The sequence below is a fragment of the Apium graveolens genome, chromosome 8 (assembly GCF_009905375.1).
Source record: "Apium graveolens cultivar Ventura chromosome 8, ASM990537v1, whole genome shotgun sequence".
In the NCBI taxonomy this organism is placed as follows: domain Eukaryota; kingdom Viridiplantae; phylum Streptophyta; class Magnoliopsida; order Apiales; family Apiaceae; genus Apium; species Apium graveolens.
The window spans coordinates 219,557,266-219,579,891 of record NC_133654.1 but is presented as its reverse complement, the minus strand read 5'-3'; the positions used below and the strand labels follow the sequence as shown (position 1 = coordinate 219,579,891).

The 22,626-nt window shown below is 35.0% G+C and overlaps 3 protein-coding genes across 4 annotated transcripts; 2 read left to right on the top strand and 1 right to left on the bottom strand.

Annotated features, from left to right (window-relative positions):
• Positions 1-1,176: 1,176 nt before the first annotated feature.
• On the top strand, positions 1,177-12,452 carry LOC141677136 (uncharacterized). Its single transcript, XM_074482900.1, has 9 exons — positions 1,177-1,384; positions 1,482-3,953; positions 5,470-5,602; positions 5,727-5,815; positions 7,730-7,968; positions 8,466-8,552; positions 9,247-9,346; positions 9,788-10,001; positions 10,106-12,452. Exons 2-9 carry the CDS (start codon positions 1,800-1,802, stop codon positions 12,064-12,066), a joined length of 4,977 nt encoding a protein of 1,658 aa, XP_074339001.1. The 5' UTR covers positions 1,177-1,384; positions 1,482-1,799; the 3' UTR covers positions 12,067-12,452.
• Positions 12,453-12,838: 386 nt separating this feature from the next.
• On the bottom strand, positions 12,839-14,298 carry LOC141676939 (anaerobic nitrite reductase MHB1-like). The gene is made up of 5 exons (XM_074482651.1): positions 14,144-14,298; positions 13,928-14,051; positions 13,463-13,577; positions 13,261-13,377; positions 12,839-13,167 (listed from the first exon to the last, which is right to left on the bottom strand). The coding sequence occupies exons 1-5, from the start codon at positions 14,196-14,198 to the stop codon at positions 13,027-13,029; spliced, it is 552 nt and encodes a 183-aa protein (XP_074338752.1). The 5' UTR covers positions 14,199-14,298; the 3' UTR covers positions 12,839-13,026.
• A 1,892-nt stretch (positions 14,299-16,190) lies between these two features.
• LOC141678993 (imidazoleglycerol-phosphate dehydratase, chloroplastic-like) lies at positions 16,191-22,252 on the top strand. 2 transcript variants are annotated; one of them, XM_074485464.1, is made up of 9 exons: positions 16,191-16,535; positions 16,697-16,824; positions 17,817-17,921; positions 18,094-18,186; positions 20,648-20,722; positions 21,036-21,098; positions 21,335-21,444; positions 21,751-21,816; positions 21,961-22,252. In XM_074485464.1, the coding sequence occupies exons 1-8, from the start codon at positions 16,325-16,327 to the stop codon at positions 21,776-21,778; spliced, it is 813 nt and encodes a 270-aa protein (XP_074341565.1). In that variant the 5' UTR covers positions 16,191-16,324; the 3' UTR covers positions 21,779-21,816; positions 21,961-22,252. The 2 variants fall into 2 exon arrangements, with proteins under 2 accessions (XP_074341565.1, XP_074341564.1); XM_074485463.1 differs by having other exon boundaries at positions 16,192-16,535; positions 21,751-21,823.
• The last annotated feature ends 374 nt before the right edge of the window (positions 22,253-22,626 follow it).

The window sequence follows — 22,626 nt, the reverse complement described above, 5'->3', positions numbered from 1 at the left end:
CCATTGAATGAAGTATCTCGTAACTTCATTTCTTTTCAAAATATTTCAAAGATCAAATATTTTCAAGTTCTATTTGTGGTCTCATCTATGGGATGACCTCTTGAATCTAATTATAACTTGAACGGTGGTAGTTCAAGTAGTATTTGGAAAAGATATAAGTATATTGGAGTATCTTGTAACTTCATCTTTTAAACTTATATCTAGTAAATGATTATCTTATGCATGACAAAGATTTTCAGAAAAACGTTGAGACAAGGTTAGATATATGAGATCACCTTGCAATGATATTTTTATACAGTTATACACTGGAACTCTGTGTGTATTATGCATGGAAGAGGACTTCCAATATTTTGAAAAGTATATATGTATATATATATACTGAATATTTTGCGATTTCATCGCATTAAGATATCAACTTGATTCATTTCTTTTGACCAAGTCTTTCATGGGTACTATGAGAAGGCTCATATATTGTTAATCATTATACATATTATTTTGGTGGGCTTGCTGCTCACCCTTACTTTCTTCTTTCATCACACAACAACATATAGAAAAAGATGAACAGGACCAAGCTCCCGATTCGCGAGCGGATAGGAAACGTTCCGCAGTGTCCTATAGGCGTTGATGTCGCTGTAGCTGAGGTAGGAACTACCAATAGGCTAGGCTTTCAACTTTCGATGTACCAGATTTATGTATATTTATGAATCGTAATAATGACACAGAAAATGTAAATTTATTCAGAAACCCTTTTAAGGTGTATTGGCATATAATTGTGGAATAAAACGACTTGTGATTATTTTTGGATATTCATCTCTGAGATTATAACTTGTGGTGTGTGTGTTTATTGTGGGGTCACAGTACAGAGTAGTTGATTATTTATTAAAATTAGGTGTTATTAAGGGAAATGGAACTCGTGACAACCCGGATCCCCGACCCCGGATTTGGGGGTGTTACAAAACTCCTTAATTTATTATATTTATTTATTAATTATTCATAATTTCAAAATAATTAAAATAAAATAAAATATAAAAAAATGAAATAAACGGTTTCATTTATAACTACGGTGTGAGTGTGTGACCAGGGTTTCCTTTTTCACACCGGGACTATGGCTCTATGCCTTCTGTAAACACTTCACAGATATATATATATATATATATATATATATATTTATACAACACATAAAATTAACATTAAAGAAATACCCAGCCCAACAGAACATCAACAGAAAATAACAAATCCTAGCCATCTTTCCTTTTTCTTGTTTCTTTTAAAAAAAATCAAATAGTTTTCTCTTTTTAATTGATTTACGATTCAAGGCCTTCACCTCTGATTGATAGATTTCTGTTTCTGGGTTGCCTCTAGATGGGAATTTAATTGATCTAAGGTGAGGATACGATCACTTACTTTACCCCTTTTTACGTATGACACTCTGTATCTATAGTTTTCTTGAAATTGAATTTCTTTTTTATTGTCTTGCTTAGATCTGGGAATGTTTGAGCTGAAAATTAGATTTTGGGGTTTTCAATCATTGGGTTGTTGAAATTGTTGATGGGTTTTTGAGAATTTGGATTAAAGTTTGATACTTTGATTGTAATTTGAAAGTTTGGTACTATTTTGTTGAAATTTTAGTTTGAATTTGTATGAAAGATTGATACTTTGATGGGTTTTTGAGAATTTGTGTGAAAGATTGATACTTTGATTGTAATTTGATAGTTTGGTAGTGTTTTGTTGAAGTTGTGATGGTGGATTTGAGGTGAATTCTTGAAAGTTTGGATTTTTATTGTTTTTTGTGTTGAGTTATGCATAATATGGAGGATGGTGTTGGATCTGGTGATGGATCAAGTGATGTTATTAAGAAGAAGAGTTCTTCGGGTTGTTTGATTATTAAGAAGAAAGGGAATGGAGTGTTGGGTTTTGGTGGTTCGGGTTCAAAGACGGTGCTTGAGTCGAACGAAAAGAAGAGATCTAGGTTGGCTGATGCTGATTCTGTGTCTAGTGATGAGGTGGTGGAGCCTGTTAGAAGAAAAGTGAGGGAGGATATTATTTATGAGAGAAGGAAAAGTGGGATTGAACTGGAAGACGCGAGGATGGCTGGATTTGGAGGTGAGAGGAAGAGAAGCGGGTTTGATGTGTTTGAGTTTGATGAGTATGATGGATTTGATGGTAAGAAGATGAGAATGGATTATTGGGAGGATAGGTTGAAGGGAGCTGGACGTAGTGGGAATTACCGGGATTACGGGGTTGGGGCTAGTAGAAATGCTGTTTACAGGAATGAGGATCATGAAAGAAAAGGTAGCATGTCAGGGGTAAAGAGCAAGGGAATGCATTACAGTGGGAAGGGTAGGTACGAGGCCAAGGAGGAGGAGGATGATGATGACGAGGAATCACATTTACCTATTTCCTTCCTTAAACAGAAGTGTCGGGAAGTGCCCAGTGATCGTATCAGGTTACAGGGGAAAAATGGTGTATTGAAGGTAATGGTAAAAAAGAAGAAACAGGGTTTTCCGGATAAAGGTTCTGATTACCCAAGAGCTGATGAAAGCATGGGTTCTAGGTCTGAAGCTGCTATTAAGAAGAATGAAGTGATAAGACATGCATTTTACTCGGATTCAAAAAGAACAGGAAAACTAGTTTCGCTTAAGACAGAGAAAAGTTATAAAAAGTCGGAAAAAGCATTACCAATTTTGAGCAGTAAGGCTGAAGACTCTGAAACGGATGACAGTGAAAAGTCACTAGAGCAGGAATCAATGAGCAAGCAAACTCAAAGGTCCAAGAAGGCAATTAAAAATGAACAAAAGAAGACCTTAAATGAACATAAGAAAATCATGCTTGCTGAACTTTCGACCCCACCCAGTGGAGGCAAGGAAAGCAAAGTTACACGTGGTAATGGTACAGAGAAACAGTTGTTGCGGGAAAAGATAAGAACTATGCTTCTTGAGCGTGGTTGGAGAATTGATTATAGACCAAGAAAAAACAGAGATTACCTAGATGCGGTGTATATTAACCCTGCCGGAACTGCTTATTGGTCAATTATCAAGGCTTACGATGCACTTCAGAAGCAGTTGGAAGAAGAAGACATAATCAATCCTTGTGGTGAATCTACTTCATCCACCGCTTTACCAGAAGAAATAATTAGCAAATTGACAAGGCAAACCCGAAAAAAGATTGAAAGGGACTTGAAAAAGAAGAAAAGAGAGGCTGCTGGAAAAAGAAGTGCCAAGGAAGTTACCATGAGGGAGTCTGCTAATGGCACAGACAGTGACCAACATGAAGAAAAACTAAGCTCTTATATGAAACAGAGTAACAAGTCACTGAAAGGCAGATTGAATGAAGCGGATCATAGCGATGAAAATGATTCCAGTGATGGTGTGTACAAGAGGAAGGCAAAGCAAGACATGGCCGAAAAACAATATGCTACTAACTCTCATATGATACAAGGAAGAAAAAGTAAGAAAATTGGGAGGTGTACATTGTTGGCTCGCAGTTCTGACAATGGACTAAATTCTGGAACTGACGGCTATGTTCCATGTACTGGAAAGCGAACCCTTCTGTCTTGGCTGATTGACTCTGAAATTGTGCATATGAGCGAAAAAGTTCAATATATGAACCGTAGAAAGACAAAAGTGATGCTGGAAGGTTGGATCACGAAGGACGGGATACATTGTGGTTGCTGTAGCAAAATTCTTACCGTTTCAAAGTTTGAGATTCATGCAGGAAGCAAACAGCGTCAACCTTTCCCAAACATGTATCTGGAATCTGGACTGTCTCTGATGCAGTGCCAAATAGATGCATGGAACAAACAAGAAGAATCAAAACGAGAAGGTTTTCACAATGTAGATGTTGATGGTGATGATCCGAATGATGATACATGTGGTCTCTGTGGTGATGGTGGGGATCTGATGTGTTGCGATGGTTGCCCATCAACTTTTCATCAGAGCTGCTTGGATATAAAGGTATATATGCACAATTACACATATATAGGGACTTGTGTGTCTCAAAATATTTTTGGCCCTTTCGGTGCAGACACATAGAATGACATCTTGAGTTGCCCGTACAGTATATATATATATATATATATATATATAAAATTTCTCTGTGCGTATTCAAACATCATTGCAGTTGGCATGTCCTAATCGTCTTGTTTATTGAATACATTATTGAGTATCGGCCTACATTCGTTTCTTTGTAGTCATGTGTAGGGTGTTAACATACCAAGATTATGGGCACATCTCTTTTATTCCTTTTTGGTGCAGCGTAGGCCACAAGAGGCACATTATGGACTCTTACACTTGTAGTTGGTTGATGGTGGTTTAGTATGGCCGTTGGCCTTAATTGTCTATGTTTTATAAAGACAAATAGACATTTACTACTTAATCACGTATCTTAACACTGGTTGATGTTGATTAAGAACACAGATAAAAACATAGACCCTTTCATGACCAAATGAAGCAGGGTATGCTTTTAATGGACATGAAAAAAAGATGGGATGTATTGGAGGACAAGAGGTCAAATTAGTTTAAATATTTGATTCCTAATAAATATTCAATTCTGATATTAATGAATTATGGGGTCTGCACCTACACATTATGAAGAAGGAAATTTTTTGTCCAACATAAAATAGGTAATCAAGCTTGGTATCGGAGGAACCAGATTAAAAAGATGTATGTTAAAAGAGTAACCTTTGAACTGAAATTCGAACACCTACCGGGCTCTTAACTTTTCTGTTTCAAAAGATTATCAAGTGCTTGCTCACATAAAACATAATGATCCAGGCCAAGGAACTGTCATATGATTTATGCAGGATAGATTTCGTCTGCAGTTAATACGGGACTGGACAAACCATCTTTACTGTCTAAAAATAGCATCATCACAATCATTTTATGCATGTGTCAATTGCAATCCTGTTTGAGATTTCACAAATTCTGCCTCTCTGTCCACCCACTGTCTAGTTTTAGAATAACAATATTTTGTAGATGATGATGGCACTTTCGGATAATGTTTGTAGGATAAGTCTCTAATGATTTAATGTGATTACAGGATGTTGAGCTAGGTAAACTCAATCAAAACTGAAAGTAGGGCCGTTAGAAATGTAAATTGAAAGTCCGCCTTAAAAGTAGTCCTACTTTAGCGCTTCGGTAAGGGGCCCAGATTCCTCAAAGTTCTCTAGGCCTTGTGGTTTTCCAGACCTTCTATTGTCAGCTATGTTTTCTCTAGAAAAAGTCTGATAGGATGGTTGGCCATATTTAAGTCCATAATTACTCGAACACCTCAGTCAAGCCAAACTCTAGGCTCTATTATTTTATTTTTTCAGATTTCAAAATTTTAAGAGTCTGCAGGATAATGTGATCTGGTCTTGAAATAAACTTCATTGACAAGATCTGCAAATCTGGTTACCAAGTCATAACTATTTATCTCTAGTTATATTTTACATTTGTACATAAAGATATTAATATATTATTTCAACTGCAGATTCTCCCGGAAGGTGATTGGCATTGTCCAAATTGTACATGTAAATTCTGTGGTTTTGCTGGTTGTAGCAATGGTAAAGCAAATGATAAAACCGACAATCCACTTCTTCTTTGTAGCCTTTGCGAGAGAAAATGTAATTTTTACTTTTCCAGCTATCTTTTGGAACATTGTTTTTCAGAGCATATGTGTTTTCTTTTGTTCCACCTGTATGTCATGTTCCTTTGAGTTTTGCTCATTGTATAGATTTTCCTCTGTAGACCATCAATCATGCAGTCAGGATGAGGTTGATTTATCTGTTGATTCAGGAGGCGCTGCGAACTTATTTTGTGGGAAGAACTGTCAAGAGGTATAACATATGTCCAATTACAAGTGTCTTTAGATATCTGTTTGTTAGCTAAAGCTATGATAAATTGATTTATCATTCATGGTTGATTTGTTAAAGAAGACTTGCCAAATGTCGTGCGGACACTTTGCTGATACCAAATTGGCAAGTACATTTGATATTCTAGAGAGATGCAAGCTTAACTTTCTGCTAGGTTGGGTGGGGGCAGTAGACCTATATAAATTATCCAACCGATGTGATACTATTTACTTGGCAACTGGAAATCTACAGAAATAGAAACAAAATTAGTTAGTAGTTAAATTTTCTAGTACCAATAAAACAGCTGAACAATAAATATTTTATATGCGATATTTCCTTACTTGAAAATTGAATTCCTCTCATATATGTATTTTTCAAATTATGCCGCTTCTAGCAGTATTCCAATAAGATAAGACCACATCCTACCCATTGCACTGTTTTGGTGCAACTCTTGCACCAAAATAAAGTAAAAAGTTACCCCTATCTCTGAATTCAACTCCGGCCCGTTTACACCAAGGGGCCGTTTGGTTTGTCTCAGTTCCTGCTGGGAAACACAACTGAACTCAGAAAGGGAAATGAGGAGGGGTGTTTCGTTTGGTTCGCGTTGGGAAACGGAATGGAACTCCGAAAGGAAACTGTGGAGAAAGGAAATGAATGATCATGAAATGTTTTACTTGTTTAGTTTTGATCCAGATTCGGAATGAAGAGTTATATGATTACCTTTGTATTGATTCTTCTAACATTAAATATTTTCAAAAGAGTCAAATGTATATATATTTATATCAACATAGTTTATTTACATCTTAATAAATTCTATAGTTTATTATTTAACAATATCATTACTTTTTACTAAATTAACATATAAATTATATCAAAATTATTTTTAATATATAAAAACTAAATTATAAATTATATTTAATTTTTAAAAATAATATGCATGTTAATCTATTTTTTAATGGTTTAAGATGTAAGTTATTATTGAAAATGGAAAAGAAATTAGTAAAGGGAAAGAAAATACCCAGTGGGGTATGGAGAATGTGCTATGAATTTTTTTGGGTAAATCTAAAACTAAGAAAAAGTCAAAGGGATTGCCAGTTTTTATAAAACAAACTACAACAAAGTGAATGAGCCCAATTGTTTTCCTTTCCCCTTGTTATTACCTCCAATCAAATGCCCAGGGTACTTAAAAGAATAATGTATTGCTTAAAGTACAAAAGTAATAAAGCAGTTAATAAAATTGTTTTAGTGAAATGAGTACAGGGGTATAAATTGGATTCCGAAAAACTCTACAAGTTGCACCAAATTTAGGGTGACTTTAAAGTTGGGTCGAAGTTGGTTTGTACTCTGAAAATTCCAAAGTTGGTTTCAACTCCATCTCATTTACACTAAATGTACTAAAAAGAACAGTTTATTGCTTAAATTTGATAAAGCAGTTGGGATACAGAATAAATAAAATTGTCTTAGTGAAATGAGTACAAGGGTATAAATTGGGATTCTTAAAAACTTTTAAGTTACACCGAATTTAGGTTGACTTTTAAAATTGGGTTGGAGTTGATTTTTATGCTGAAAGCTCTAAAGTTTGGTTGGAGAAACCCCGACCACCCCCCCACACACTCACACACTCACACACATAAAAGAGGATCAACCTCAATTGGCATTTTATTGAACAAAATTAGAATGTAGGAGATAATATAAAACTTTTTTCAATGTCTTCTTAAAGTTTTCTGGCTTAAAATTGAACTCTGCGACTGTTTTCTTAATTTTGAATATAAGTTTCCCAACATGGCTTCAAGTTATCATTATTTTTTTCATTCTTCTGTTGGAAAACTCACACTGCCTGCTGTGAGTGTGCTCTATATGTATGAGAAACTGGAACTGATTTAGTTTTTTTCTCTACAGATTTTTTCACATTTGCAGAAGCTTCTCGGGGTCAAACAAGAGTTGGAATCGGGATTTTCATGGTCTGTAGTTCATCGAATGGATCCGGCATCAGAAACTTCACATCTTGGGTTCTCTCAAAGGGTAGAATGCAATTCGAAGCTTGCTGTTGCATTATCTGTTATGGACGAGTGTTTTTTGCCAATTGTTGACAGGAGAAGTGGGATCAATTTAATCCATAAGGTTCTTTACAACTGCGGGTAAGCTTTCTAGTTATACCTTGGTTAGAAGCAATGCATTTTATTAATGAATTAGTCAACTTTATGCCTTCTGCATTCAATGAGCCTATTTCTATGTGTGCTCAAATGTTTGATTGAGTTCAGTCTGTGTGTAATGCCTGTAACTATGCACTTCAATACAGTTGGCTTTGGTACTAAAATGCTAAAGTGAGTTGGTTAGCTCTGAAGTGGTTCTCTAACTTTAAAAATAACTTCTTCATATACAACTTTTCTATATCTGTAGATGATGAATTTACTCTAAGAAAAAGTAGGAATTCCTGCCGAAATTGATAGATGGGTCCAATGTGTAGAATATATAGTTAACCGATACAAAATTAGGAGTTCACGAGTCAGAGTGCTAAAATATCATACTTCAGTCTTTATAATGGATATAGGCTTTGTTTATTTTTGTCTTGTTCACGCTTGACAATTTGTTTTGTAAAAATGTTTATCTTGTGCATTTCATTATGTTTCTGCAGATCAAACTTTAGCCGCTTGAACTATAGTGGCTTTTATACAGCTATTTTGGAGAGGGGTGATGAAATAATGTCTGTTGCATCTATCAGGTACCATTCCTTCATATTTTTAAAATGATGCATGCTATTACACATACAAAAAGTCTATAATGCATGTCGGTTCATATCTTTTTTATGTGATTGCAATTAGTTCTTGCACTCTTTAAATTTTTGTGTTACTAATATTCTATAATCAATTGCAATTAAATTCTTTAAATGAGAATGTAATTATGAACATGCCAGAAATAGACATGTCTTATCCTTTTTTAAAATCATTTTAGATTTCATTCTTCTGAGTTCAGAGAATCACTATCCTGGTGTCTTAAATTTTCTTGTAAGGTCTGGCCGCCATGGTGCTTAAAAGTAGCTACCTTGTCCTATTTACATCTTTCACAGCATTTTAACTTTTTTCCAGCTGATCATGTAGCTCAAGTTGATTAGTTTCTTCTCTCATGACGAAGCTTCTCCATAATTTTTATTTGCAAACTGTAAATATCAATCTCTATTGTAATCATGTCTGAAATTTAAAGTCCAGCCTACTAATATCTAGTAGTTGATATTTTGAGCTAACATTTTAGTTTAGCTCATTTGAGATTAAAGTTTATGGTTTGAATTCATTTTGTTGGTAATCAGTCTCTTCTGTTAAAAGATAAATCATTTATTCATGTTGATACATATATTCATATTTGTTTACGCTCCACATTGCGCATATGTTCTAATGAATTTGTTTTTCATTATCTTATAGAATCCATGGAAATCAACTAGCCGAAATGCCATTTATTGGGACCCGCCATATCTATAGACGTCAAGGGATGTGCCGCCGGTTATTATCAGCTATTAAATCGGTATGAAGTTAATGATAACTACTTATCATGGAATGTATCTGTAGTGAAGCGTGGACTCGTTTTATAAAAAATTTGTAGTACATATGCTTATTTTACCACTGGAGTGGTATAATTACTTTTAGTGTGTCCTGGTCTCCTCCAGTCACGTGATATGTGATCCTTCAGTCTGCTCTTTTTGTTTCACTGCAGTTCTTTTGGGGTTGATTAGTGAATTAAACAAAAAATAAATTACAGGAAAAAGACAATATTCTGGGAGAACATAGATTTAATATTGTACAATATTTGTAGAAAAGAGTTGCATTGTGCTACATGTGATCTTGTAATCGCGGGATTCTTAAATTGCAAAAATAAAAAGCAAAGTCACGTTGCTGCTGGATGGGAACTTTCCCAAACCTGCTTTTTGCAGAACATATGTTAACTTCCTTACCTCTTTGTTTTCAGGCCCTCAGGACGCTTAAAGTTGAGAAATTAATTATACCTGCTATTGCTGAACACATGCAAACATGGACAGAAAATTTTAAATTTAGTCCACTCATGGAATCTCACAAACAAGAAATGAGGTCCATGAATATGTTGGTATTTCCTCGTACAGATATGTTACAGAAGTTATTGGTGAAGCGGGAAATAATGGAGGGCAGCACAAGTAATAATTCAGGTGAAGAAATGGTTATAATGTCTTTGTTTTGTGCATTGAATCTCTATCTTTTGACTTTCTATATTTTGACCAACTTCATTTTTCAAACTTTGTTTTTATTGTAGGTTCACAGTCCAATGAGTTGCAGGAAAATTGTCTTTTGCCTGTGTTAGGTGAAAAATCTGAACTAGAATCATCTCCTGAACAAGATACCCATATGAGTGACAACACTGAATTGCAACCTTTGACCGAAAGCAGTAACAATGTCACTGCTTTGATTTCTGCTTCAGAAACCCCAACTCTTGTTACAAATGATATTCCTGCAGTATGTAGTTCTTTAGCTTCCTTTTGTGAACCTAAAGATGGAAAATCTGTACTTGATTTAACTCCGGAGCACGATGCTCATATGAGCGACAACACTGAATTGTTTCCTTTGACCGAGAGCAGTGACAAAGCCACTGCTCTGATTTCTGCTTCAGAAACCCCAGCTCCTGCTTCAAATGATATTCCAGAGATAAGTACTTCTTTAGCTTCCTCTTGTGAACCTAAACATGAACCTGCAATGGCAGAGACTCCTCCCGTGAATCCATTATCAGACAACAATCTAGCTGAATTGAAGCCTTCGACTGGGAATAGTGACAAAGCTTCTACATTGAACTCTGCTCCAGATGCCACAACTCTTGCTTCATATGATATTCCTGCGATGAGTAGTTGTTTAGTTTCTTCTTGTGAATCTAAGCATGAACCTGCTGTGGGGGAGACTCCTTCCATCAATCCTATATCAGACAACAATCTAGCTGAATTGCAGCCTTTGACCGAGAGAAGTGAGAAAACTACTGTGTTGATTTCTGCTTCAGAAACCCCAACTCCTGCTTCAAGTGAAATTCCTGCGATAAGTAGTTCTGATGTGTCTTCTTGTGAACCTAAACATGAACATGCTTTTGGGGAGATTCCTGCCACCAATCCATTATCAGACAACAGTTTAGCTGAATCCATTTTCAACTTGAAGTCTACTAGTCTCTGTAATGAAAATCCCAGTACTATTGCGGCTGATAATGGTTTACTAGGTTCATCTCTTAAGGATTACACCCAGTCTTCTGTGAATGATGTTATCACCGATGTTCTTGAAATGAACGCCAAAGCGACATCAGTTAAATTGGAAGATGACACTTTACAGGAAACTTTAGCAGGCAATATTGAAGAGGATGCAACTGATATCCAGAATTGTGTTTCTTGTGACAAAAGTGAAAGCACGCATGTTGATTCTGATATGAATAATTGCACTGCAGTTGACTTGGGTGATACTTATGAAGTTAATGTAGATGAGACTCTTAGTAACTCTCCCAAGAAAGCTGTTGAGCAATTATCTGCAACGGATACTGTTGATGTTGACGCTTCACGTGAAGCTTCTATAGGATCTGAAGAGGATGGTATTGCTATTGAGGATCCTGTACATGTACATGATTCTGTTTCTCGTGGCACATGTGGAAGTTTACATAATGATTCTGGTATGGGTAGTGACCCTGCAGTTGACTTGGACAATATTAATACTTGCGAAGTCAAGGCGAATGACACTTTTGTCAATTCTCCCAAGGATTCTGTTGAGCAATTATCTACAATGAATACTGTTGATGAAGGTCTTGCGGAAAATGGAACAATCACCTTGTGCAAAGGAGGCAATGTGGTGGATAATACACATACAGTACAAGAGAAGGTTGCTTGTGTCAAACCTGTCACGGATTCATTCAACAAAGGAGTGGCACATACTAATAGTTATGAAGAAATAGGAGAAGGCCCAACAAAATCTAGTTCTATGACTGTTATGGTAGGTGACAAGAGGAATGGAGACTTGATAACCTCCGAGAAAGGGGATGAGCTTGGTGATGCTCAAGAAGTAAACGTGGAGGTTGCTTCTGCTGAGCCTATTGTTGATTTTGTATGTGACACTTCCACTGAGAATCACACTTGCCAGGCCCTCGATGAGAGCTCCAAAGATGTGAAATCCGATTCAATTGACCGGAGTTTAGTTGATATAGAAAGTGATTTACACGTGACTACAGTAGTGGCGTCAAACACAAAACATTAAGAGAGTAGTTGTAAATCGAGTTTGGTGAAATAAAATGCATATCCTCGTTTTATTGAATGATTTTTATGACCAGCTTGCTCCATATGCACTCTGTCAGGTTCGGGTCTAGAGATAATCTGGATTTGGCTCTGTTAGGCGTGACGTGAATTGTTACAAAGTTGATCGACATGCAAATGGTCTGCTGTGCTGAAAGAAAGCTGTTAGATTTTTATAGGGGAGCACAAGCTGCTTTGCAAATAGGTTCTGTTTTCATTTGTTTACTGCAATGTATTATGATGATGAAATCAAGAGGAATTAGTAAAATAACCTGTTCCAATGTTTGAGCATTTAAGCTCGTGAACTGTGCTAAACCTACAATTACTAATTTTGTTTAAGTTTTTGTTGTATGCATGATATTGAGTATCATTCTTTATAAGCTTTAAGCTCACACTGGGTATCTTGTTGGCTGTTGTGCGGAACTACACGTTAGCATTTGCAAGTTTTTAATCTGTGAAATGTGTCTTGAGTTGCCGATGACACTTGTCTTAGGTAGGCTTATATATGTGGACTTTGTCTATTATTTGACATTTAGATATTTCTGAGATTATATTTTATTAAAATAAATTTAAATAAGTGAAGCCAATCAAATTCTTTCTTAATATTTTTGTAACTAAAATACTAGTTAGAAGAGTGATTTTCTGGATCAGCAAAGGGGCTTTGTAGGAGTTAGTACAGACACATTGGGGGCTATAAACAGATACTCCTTATCATGTTCATTATCAACAAGACAACAACTAGTAAGTATATATATTTATAATTTAAATATTGATAAAACATTGGTAAAAAAGCAAATACAGAACATATTCGAGTCTGACATTAAAACAATGCACTGAAGAGTGAAACACGATGTGCTCCAAATTGCTTTGAAAAGTTGAACAATAGTTTAAAACATATCCAATTTGTGCTTTCTGGCATTTTGTTTTAAGTTGTGGACAAAGGTGCCCTTTGTTTCATAGTTACAACCAGCTGATCATAAGCTTCCCCCCAAGCATTCTTCATCTCAGGTGACCACATTTCTGGAACTGCTTCCTTTATTGTTTCCAGCAGTGCAAACCTAGTAACCTGTACGCATTTATGAAACATTATCAGTTTTATTCAATAATGCAGCATATTCGCATATTTATTTATAGGAAACCAGTAACAAATAGTTCTCACCTCAAAATGTTCATCAACCACCCCAGCCCTGGAATGAGTAGCACCCATCTTGTTTAGAGTGGATTCCTTAACTGTAACTTTTCCAGCCTTGCGGAGTTGTACTGCTGTTTCACAGGTCTGCAAATGTATGTGTGTTATAAGTATGATCGGTTGTTACACTTAATTAAAATTGAAACTGATACTTTTAGGAAAATTAACTAACCATTACAAAGACAGTCATAGCATGAGGTTTGAGTTTCTTGTTCTGTTCCAGAGGAACTTCCGAGTCCTTTAAGAAACTGAACATCTTTTTGGCAGTTGGTGCAATCTCGAATATCCTGCAAAATTGGACCAATAGTAATGACATTACTGCTGTAATTGGTTCATTGTTTGTGTTAAGAATAGTGAAAAAAAAGGTATTTGATTGTTTTACCACAATTATCCAAAACATCAAAAGTACCACAACACAAAAGCTTATCAGCTATAATAAAAAAGACATTATGATGGTAGGGTCATACACATTATTATATATATAAACCGTACAACACACGGTTAAATTTTTTCCAGAAATTTGTGCATTGCGTAGCAATTTTCCTCCGTTTGCAAACACACAAATATAAAGGATAACTCTCCTGTTAAGTTGTTTTGGTCATTTTTCGAGATAATAAGACAAGGAGAAAATGGTTACTTCAAAAAGAACTTAAGCCCTAGTTCTGCTGCATTCTTCTTCATGACATTCCATGACTTCACAACCAGAGCTTCCTGCTCCTCTGTAAAAGCTTTAACTTCCAAGCTTTCTCTCTTTTCCATACCTTGAAAACACAAAGTTAATCTAAACATATTTTTACCAAACAAATCAATGTGTACAAGAAGTGAAAAAGATTAAAATTATGAAATTACTTACCATTGCAGGAGAGCAAAGTATTATCTGAAGCAAGACTTTCTGTATTCAGATTCATAATAGTAAGTTACAGAAGACTGAGAATTATATAAACAAAGGTGTTTCAAAATATATTAGATTTGGAGTGTTATAAGGATACAGACAGTTATGCAGCATATATATAAAGGAAAAAGGTTGATCTTTAAGGTTAACCAAAGGCCAACTAACCAATATACATAATACATGCATGTATTGGGAGTGGCTGTTTGTTTAAACTTTGACATTTAAATACAGTGGGCTTGCCCATGGAATTGTTGATGTGCTAATTGCACCCTGTATGCTATGGAGCTTGGAAGCATCCTGTTTATCAACTGGAGAGTCCCATATGGATTGGTGGCGATATAATTATGCCAGCAACTAAAATATACTACAAAAATCCAATGGTTTGAGAGGATATTATATTAAATAAGTTAGTTATAGCTCCTTGAGCTACCATAAGTCATAACATCACATAAAAATAACTTAAAATCTTAAACCTATTGTAATGTGAGACGGACAAGAATCAAACATGTCAAATACCCACCAATTTTATTCAAAACAGATAGGCATGAACTTTTTATTGGCCTCCTTATAAGTCTCTTCACCTTTTACCACCATGACATTCAATCGCGTCATTTCCTATGCAGATTCTTTGTGTGAGTGATAGGTTGACATCCACGTAGACTGCTTGATTCATACTCTTCCATCCTAAAGCAGCATTCTCATATATATCCCAAAATTTCCTCAACTTTAGACAGACTAGCTTTCCCAGATCACTACTTCCACCAAAAGTGCAGAAAGTAATTTCAAATTATGGCATATTAATACTAATTTCAAATGTACTCAAAGTTCAAGTTTGTCTTTACCTACATCCAATGCATCATCTAGTTATTGGTTCACTTGTTATTTAATCCGGCTCGAATAGACTAATTATGCAGAGGTAAAATTGAGAGAAATCAGGAAACTTCTGAACAGCAGTTGCAACAGAATTTTTAGTCATTTGCATATACAAGTAGAGAGTATACTTAGGTGTTCAGCATCCATTACGTACAGCCACAATGCTAGATTCGTTTACCCCATAATCCATATCTTGGTCAAGGGGACCAGCAGGTAAGTTTTTAAGTTCCTAGAGCAAATGACAGCAACATCCAACAGCTTCTCTACGTACCCAGCTATCATCCGCTAAGATTTCAAGCTCTAATACATAGAAACAAGTGTCTGATTTGTATAAAAATATCGTAACATTATCAGCAACTCAAAAGTCTGCAACAAATTAACAGTATCTGCATATAGTACGATATAGATAAATGAAATCTGTGAAAGGAACTTAGCAAAGAAAAAAGAAATCTGTGAAAGGCTCATTTCAAAACAAATTGCTTAAATCACTATCTATATGCGGCCTTCAATTTCATTCGCACACTTTTTAAATTGCTTCATAGAGTAAACGGCAGATATGTTAGCAGAACATGATGCTATAGAGGAACCCGACATCCATATATTTATACACAGATCATAACGACCGTGAATAGAAGAATATATGTAGAATTCTACCTGCAAACACTACTACATATCAGCTCCTGGTTCTCTTGCCACCATTTCAGGGGAGACTGAGCAGCAGTTTCCGATAAATACCCTTGTCCTGGACCTGGTATACCTCTTCACGTAATAAAAATCTTGAAGACTTGTTAGTCTGAATTTCGGTCACTGTAATAGAAACGTTTGTTTTAATACCTTCATAGGATCCATATTGCTTTCAAGAAGCATAATAAGTTAAATCGTAATCTTCTTTAATACACAAAACCAGTCGTGGATACATAAACTACAACTATCTATACATCATCATTGGACTTGCTTTTATGCATTTATAAGATCAAGTATAGCTTTGAACTAGATTTTTTCTTTTATTTTGATCCTATATTATAAATTAGGTTAGAGTTGTCATTGTTGATGGATAAAAATACATTTTGTGTAATTGAAGTTTGGACAATCTTTCACTTTAATGATAACATTTTAAAAATTATCATTCACAAAACTATAGTTTAAATTTGTGTAGTGTCGTAAGTGCGAGAGTAAAACTGTCCCAAGAAACGAAACTTTGAGAAATTAGTCTCGCGGATTAGGGCAGTTGAAGCACAGTTTGGGATACTTAACAACTCTCCCGCAACGATGGACCTGCTTTCACTTCCTCCCCATTATTTCCTCACCTATTCATCACCATCATCTTCCTTCCTAAAACCTAGGGTTAGGGTTTCGCAATCCTCTCTCATTTCACATCAAAAATCCCCCTTTTCTCCAATTCAAACAACACTCACCTCAATTCATCCTCACACTCGCCTCTCTTCTCACAATGGACCCTCTTCATTTCAATTACAAACTGGTAATTACTCCTCTCTCTCTCTCTCCCCCCTCTCTCTCCATCTCTCTCTCTATCTATCTCTCCGCCCCTCTCTCTCCATCTCTCTCTCTCTCACTCTCCCCCCCCAATTAAATTTATCATCTTTATTTGTATAATTAATTCCATTGTATTTGTATTTGCAGATGGAGTTCGAATTGGGGAGGTTAAGAGAGTTACCAAAGAGACGAATGTCGCTGTTAAAATTAATTTGGATGGTTCTGGTATTGCAGATAGCAGCACTGGGATTCCGTTTCTTGATCATATGCTTGATGTTAGTCTTTTGCTAATTACTTCGGTTATATTCCTTGTTATAAATTTGTTGCTTGAATTTTGTGTTTGAGAAGGTCGTAAGTGATCAATGTTCTTTTGTTAAGAATTATTATGTTATGTAGGTGTCGGTTTTAAATTAGATTTATGTGGTTAATCTGGAAAACATTTTTCTGAAAAGATATCTAGCTAGCTATTAGGAAAAGGCTTCTTTCTTTTTGAGGAAAAATAGTAGTAAAATTCAATTAATAGGTTTTCATATAAAGCTCGTTGTCAAATATGATATCTTTACTAGTTCTATTGACATGTCAAAAAGTTATCTGTGGAGAAGAGGAACACTCATTAAGCTGCTCAAATGTTCATATCTTGAAGTTCGTAGTGGGGGTCATTAAATAGGCTGTGTCAGGACTGGTTGACTTTTTTTTTCTTTATTGTGTCCCCCCCACTCCCAGGTCGCTTTCTCTAAGTTGATCAGATTTACAAAGACTTGATTTATTTTGGCATTGTTAATCTTAACCAGGCGACAATGTTGAGTTAAGAGTATGTTAGTCAAGCTAGTACTTGATCTCACCCATGCCCATTGTCTTTCGGTCGGGTTGATTAGCTAAAATTCATGTACTTTCCCACCGATAGTTATATACCAGACTCTCGATTTAAACCACTGTGGTGATCCTAGGGAGCGCTTGTTACTAGGTTTTGGTTGGACGGGCAATTTAGGTACTCCGGGACAAGGGGCAACTACTCGCATAGCTGGCTGGTGGAGTTCCTATCTCTTTTTTTCCCCGTATAGCTAGCATTACTACTGTAGAATGGTAGTAGATGATTGCCCCCAAGACTCCGCTCAGTTGGGGAAGGCCAATGAGTCTTGTTTTGCGAACATGAACCTGTGATTTATAGTTGTTTATGCATGAGTTGTGATTTTTAATATTATTGTGTTAATTTATTTTGCTACTACTGGTTTACGAGGACAATAATCAGTGTTCCTCTTTGTTTTAGCAACTTGCTTCACATGGTCTATTTGACGTCCATGTAAAGGCTGCTGGTGATATACACATTGACGATCATCACACGAATGAAGACGTTGCCCTTGCCATTGGCACGGTGAGAACACCCCCACCCCCAACAGGGCTTTGTCTTGCTAGCAGTTCCTCTCTTTTTTCACTAAGCCGTCTTTTACGTTTAGTTGTTACTGTATTAATTTGTCTGCATATGTTATCCAATCTTTCACACACTGGATATCTGAAATGATGCTTTACCTTTATTTGTAATGCAGGCCTTATTGCATGCACTTGGTGATAGAAAAGGAATCAATAGGTTTGGTGATTTCTCAGCTCCACTAGATGAAGCCTTGGTACATGTTTCGCTGGTATGCTGTCGGAATACATAAGTACTACATCATAATAGATTGTCTGCTTACTGCATAGCTCTAATTTTTCCAAGTAACTCCTATATAACGTTGACGCAACTATACTTGTGGATGTTGATGTATTATTGAACTGAATTTTGCCGATGCGTCTTAGAGACTATTTTTTCGTATATACGCGTGTCGCTGGAAGTTAGGTTTTACTGTGAAGTAGATGGATCTCTCAGTTGATCATTCTTAGGTTGGTGGATGTATAGTAAAAAGCTACTTACAACCTAGACTATGTTGATCGAGTAGGATTATATAATTAAAAAGATTAACCAGTAATTTTTCGAGAAAAAGCCCTAAATGGCATAAATTGGATATAATGCCCAAAATGGCACAACCTAAAATAATGGCCCAAAATAGCACTCCGAAACGTGACTTCCTGCAACGTTTGGAAATTCAGCACAAGCGCTACTTTCAGTAGTGTCTCCACTTTTTTTTTGTCTTAGACGATAGGTAATATAGCGTTTTGGGTGTTTGCTTTTTCTTTTTCTTTTTTTTTTTTAAAAATTTTAAACTTCTTATTGTGTGTCGTTTTGGGGCCAGAAATATCATTTAATGTTCGTTTTTTAATAATCATTTTACAATTAATACTTTTTAAATTTAAGAGTGTACCCTAATTTAAAATTTTTAAATTTCTTAGGGTTCAATAATCCCCTTTTGAGTTTTAGAAATTTAGAACATTAAATAAAAAACACATCTAATTTAACAATTTTTAACATTTTAGGGTTTATCAATCCCCTTTTGGGTTTTAGAAATATTAAAAAAGAAACTAATATAAGGTACACCGATTTAGGGTTTAGGATTTAGGCACGTTAAACCCTAAGGCCTAAACCCAAATTTAAGCTAGGGTTTAAGGGCCTAAACCCTAGGAACCGAAATCTAATTTAAATTATTTTGGACCCTAATTTACCAGTTTTTAACATTTTAGGGTTCAAAAATTTCCTATCTGAATTTTAGAATTAATAAAAATTGAATAAAAGATACATTGCTTTAACCGAAAATAAGTAAAATGTGCTAGACGCTACTTAATGTAACGTTTAACATGAAAAAAAAATATGAAAAAAATTAAAAAGGAAAAATGCTAGTTAAACTAACATTATGGGTCAAAAAAGAAACAAATAAATAGGCAACCAACAAAACGCTAGGCAATCTAGCGTTTTGTCAAAACGCTACACGATCCCGCGTTTATGAGGGCTATTTTGGGCCATTGTTTTAAGTAGTGCCATTTTGGACCATTTTTTCCACAATGTGCCAACACCCTAATTTTTCTTAAGTAGAGTGTGGTTTGATGTGATTTAAAAAGCTAATAATGTCGTTTATTTGTTTAAACAAGTCGAGCTCAGAATTTCGACTTGACTTGATGATCAAAAATATGGGTCCTGGTCCCTTGCTAGGGACGTTACATCTAACAACCTAGATCTCTGGTTTAGATTAGATATGACATTTTTAACTTGCCGCGGGTTTTTTGTGGGGTAAGGAGGCTTGCCGCATAAAATAATAGTGGCAATTACTCAAACCCTGAATAATCACATGTACTATGTTAACTTATACTTCTATCTTTAAAATTTTAATTTATTTTAAGTTTTTTTAAATTGTAATTAAGAATATCTATATCATTATATCTTCTGTTAATTTTTTAAAAACATTACATATAGATTTTAACAATAAATTTGTTTAATAATTTACATGTAAATTCATATTTTGTGTAAATTGAATACCAGTTTTTTTTAAATTTATTATAACTAAATTCTAAAATAAACTAGTTAAAATATAAAATTTTATTCTGTTGCATGATTTACAGTTTTAAACTTTTATTAATGACCCCCGTACTGTATATACTTGAAATTTGTAATTTTAAAATAAGTGGGTTAGCCTCTAAATGACGCAAGCGTGAAAAATATTCATTTTGTTGATAGTTTCGTCTAGACCTCTAATTATCACACTTGAGTTTGTAAAATAGGAAATGTCTCATTAATTATTTCATATGAAGTACTGTTAAAAATAAAATGTTGACATCTAAAATCTTCTTTTAATTTTTTATTTTTTTTTCTTTCTTGTGTGAATGATTGGACTCTTATATATAAACATTTAATCAAAATTTTGATATGCAAATATTATTTTAATTTAACATTCTATTTTTGATGCAATAGTGAACGTTACTTGTAAATTGTAATAGTTTTCATTTTACCGAGCATCAAAGTGAATTGGTACCTTATTTCTTATATTTACATCACTGTGTGCACTCCATCATCGATGCCAGTATAACAGTCCATGTGTTACCAAGAGTAATAATTAATAACAATTCATAATGGAGTCTCATAATTGCTTCTGCAAATACATTTGTACTGTTTAATATTCCACGGGTATATGGTGCTTGACTACTGTTTATATTTTCTTGTGGATGTTTTTATTGCAGGATCTATCTGGAAGGCCACATTTAGGCTATGATTTATGCATACCCACTGCAAGAGTTGGAACATATGATACCCAGGTGCTTGTTTCTCACTGTCTGTGATCATATTAACCTGTTAATTCACTTTATAATCTTTTTCTTGGCAAAGACAGAAGTTGGCGCTCATATATGGTCTACTAATCTATAATAGAAATTTCAAAGAAGTACATTATTTTGATTATTATTTTTTTGCTTTGCTAAGCTAGCTTAGGAGCAGTGATCCTGATCCAGACAATTTGCATTTATAATTATTTTAACTAGATAGTTAATACCTGTCTGCAGAATGTATATAATATCATCCTCTGTTTTGTTTGGTTTATCATTTCTTACACGTGAAAATTTGTTGTAGTAGCTGGTGGAGCACTTCTTTCAGTCTTTGGTCAATACATCTGGGATGACACTACACATACGGCAGGTAGAAAATCATTTCCCTACAAATTTATTATCCCTTGACAACAAAGACCACGTACTCCTGAATGTTATAAACGGTTGATAGAAAGGCCTCACAACCGTGTATAAGGTGGGAACTGAACTTGTTGAAAAACTTTTTATGCTCATTCATGTTGTAGAGTTACTACTGAATGTCATAATAATCATCTGTTTTATTGTCTTCTCATGAAGCTCCATTAAAATAGTCATATTTTTTCCCAGCTAGCCGGGAATAACTCTCACCATATAATTGAGGCAACATTTAAGGCATTCGCAAGAGCTCTTCGCCAAGCAACTGAATCTGATCCACGTCGTCACGGGACTGTGCCAAGGTATAGATACTACATGTTTCAAAGGGATATCATAAATTTATGTTGTTCGATATCATTTTCATTTCATCTAAGCGTATGTCATCTCCTAAACTTTTATACTCCAAACTTTCAGATTCAGTTATTGTCCTTGAATTAAGTTATTGATAATTTGCAAGTGTTGATTGCCAAATATTCTTCCTAATTGGAAAATTATACACTACCAAGACCTCTACTAAATTACATGCATTTGCGAAAGTGTAACCATGCAAGCTATCTTTATGACATGTATTACAAATCTATTATTAATGCAATTTTGTCTTTGAACAGCTCCAAAGGTGTTTTATCACGTTCTTGATACTTTAACAAATCACCAGGAAGTGTGGACTTTGGCAGGTATAAGGTACTCCAGAAACACTCAAATATGTTATTTTGAATGAATTTAATTTTATAAATCCATGGTAGTCCTGTATCTTTAGAAGTTTGATATTATAGCACAAAGTAGGAAAATGAGTTTACTCACGTTCTAACACAAAACAGAGGATTCCTATTTATGTGCTTTGGTGAACTGGTGAGGAAGCCTGCATCGAAAGATCCGATCATGTGGAAATGCGTTCTAGAAGAACACTGGAATAGAATATAATGTTTTAGTGTTTCCATGTTCTTTAAATCTGTAGCATTACAGTATGAGTGTATTTCTATATATTTAGCAACATGAATAGCAACCTGGAAACAGAATGCAACCTGGCTCACATGTTTGTAACCAAATAAATAAGTACGTCTGTAGGAACTAAATGTTATTACTTAAATATATGAACAATTTTTGAATTTAGTTCTGTACCCTTATTTTGAAATTCGTAGGCCCAATCGAATTAGGAGTGCAACTGTTCACGAATGAGACAGTCTCTTTTGTCTTAGCAAATGAGACAAACGGTATCTAAATGAGACAGACACTATATATTCAGCAGAATGTAAATTGCAAAAATATAAACATGCAATGCTGGAAATATGTTAATGCAAGAACACCAAATCTTTTCACTTGGTTCGGTCCCTATACCTAGTCTATGGCCTACATCCAAGTCCGCATGCCAACTAGCATATATAATGTATTATATCCACTTAAATAAAGTAATTACAAACTTTCCTTGATTACAATCTTGGCCCTGAATGAAAGAACCATTTCCCTAGCACACAGCTACCTAACAC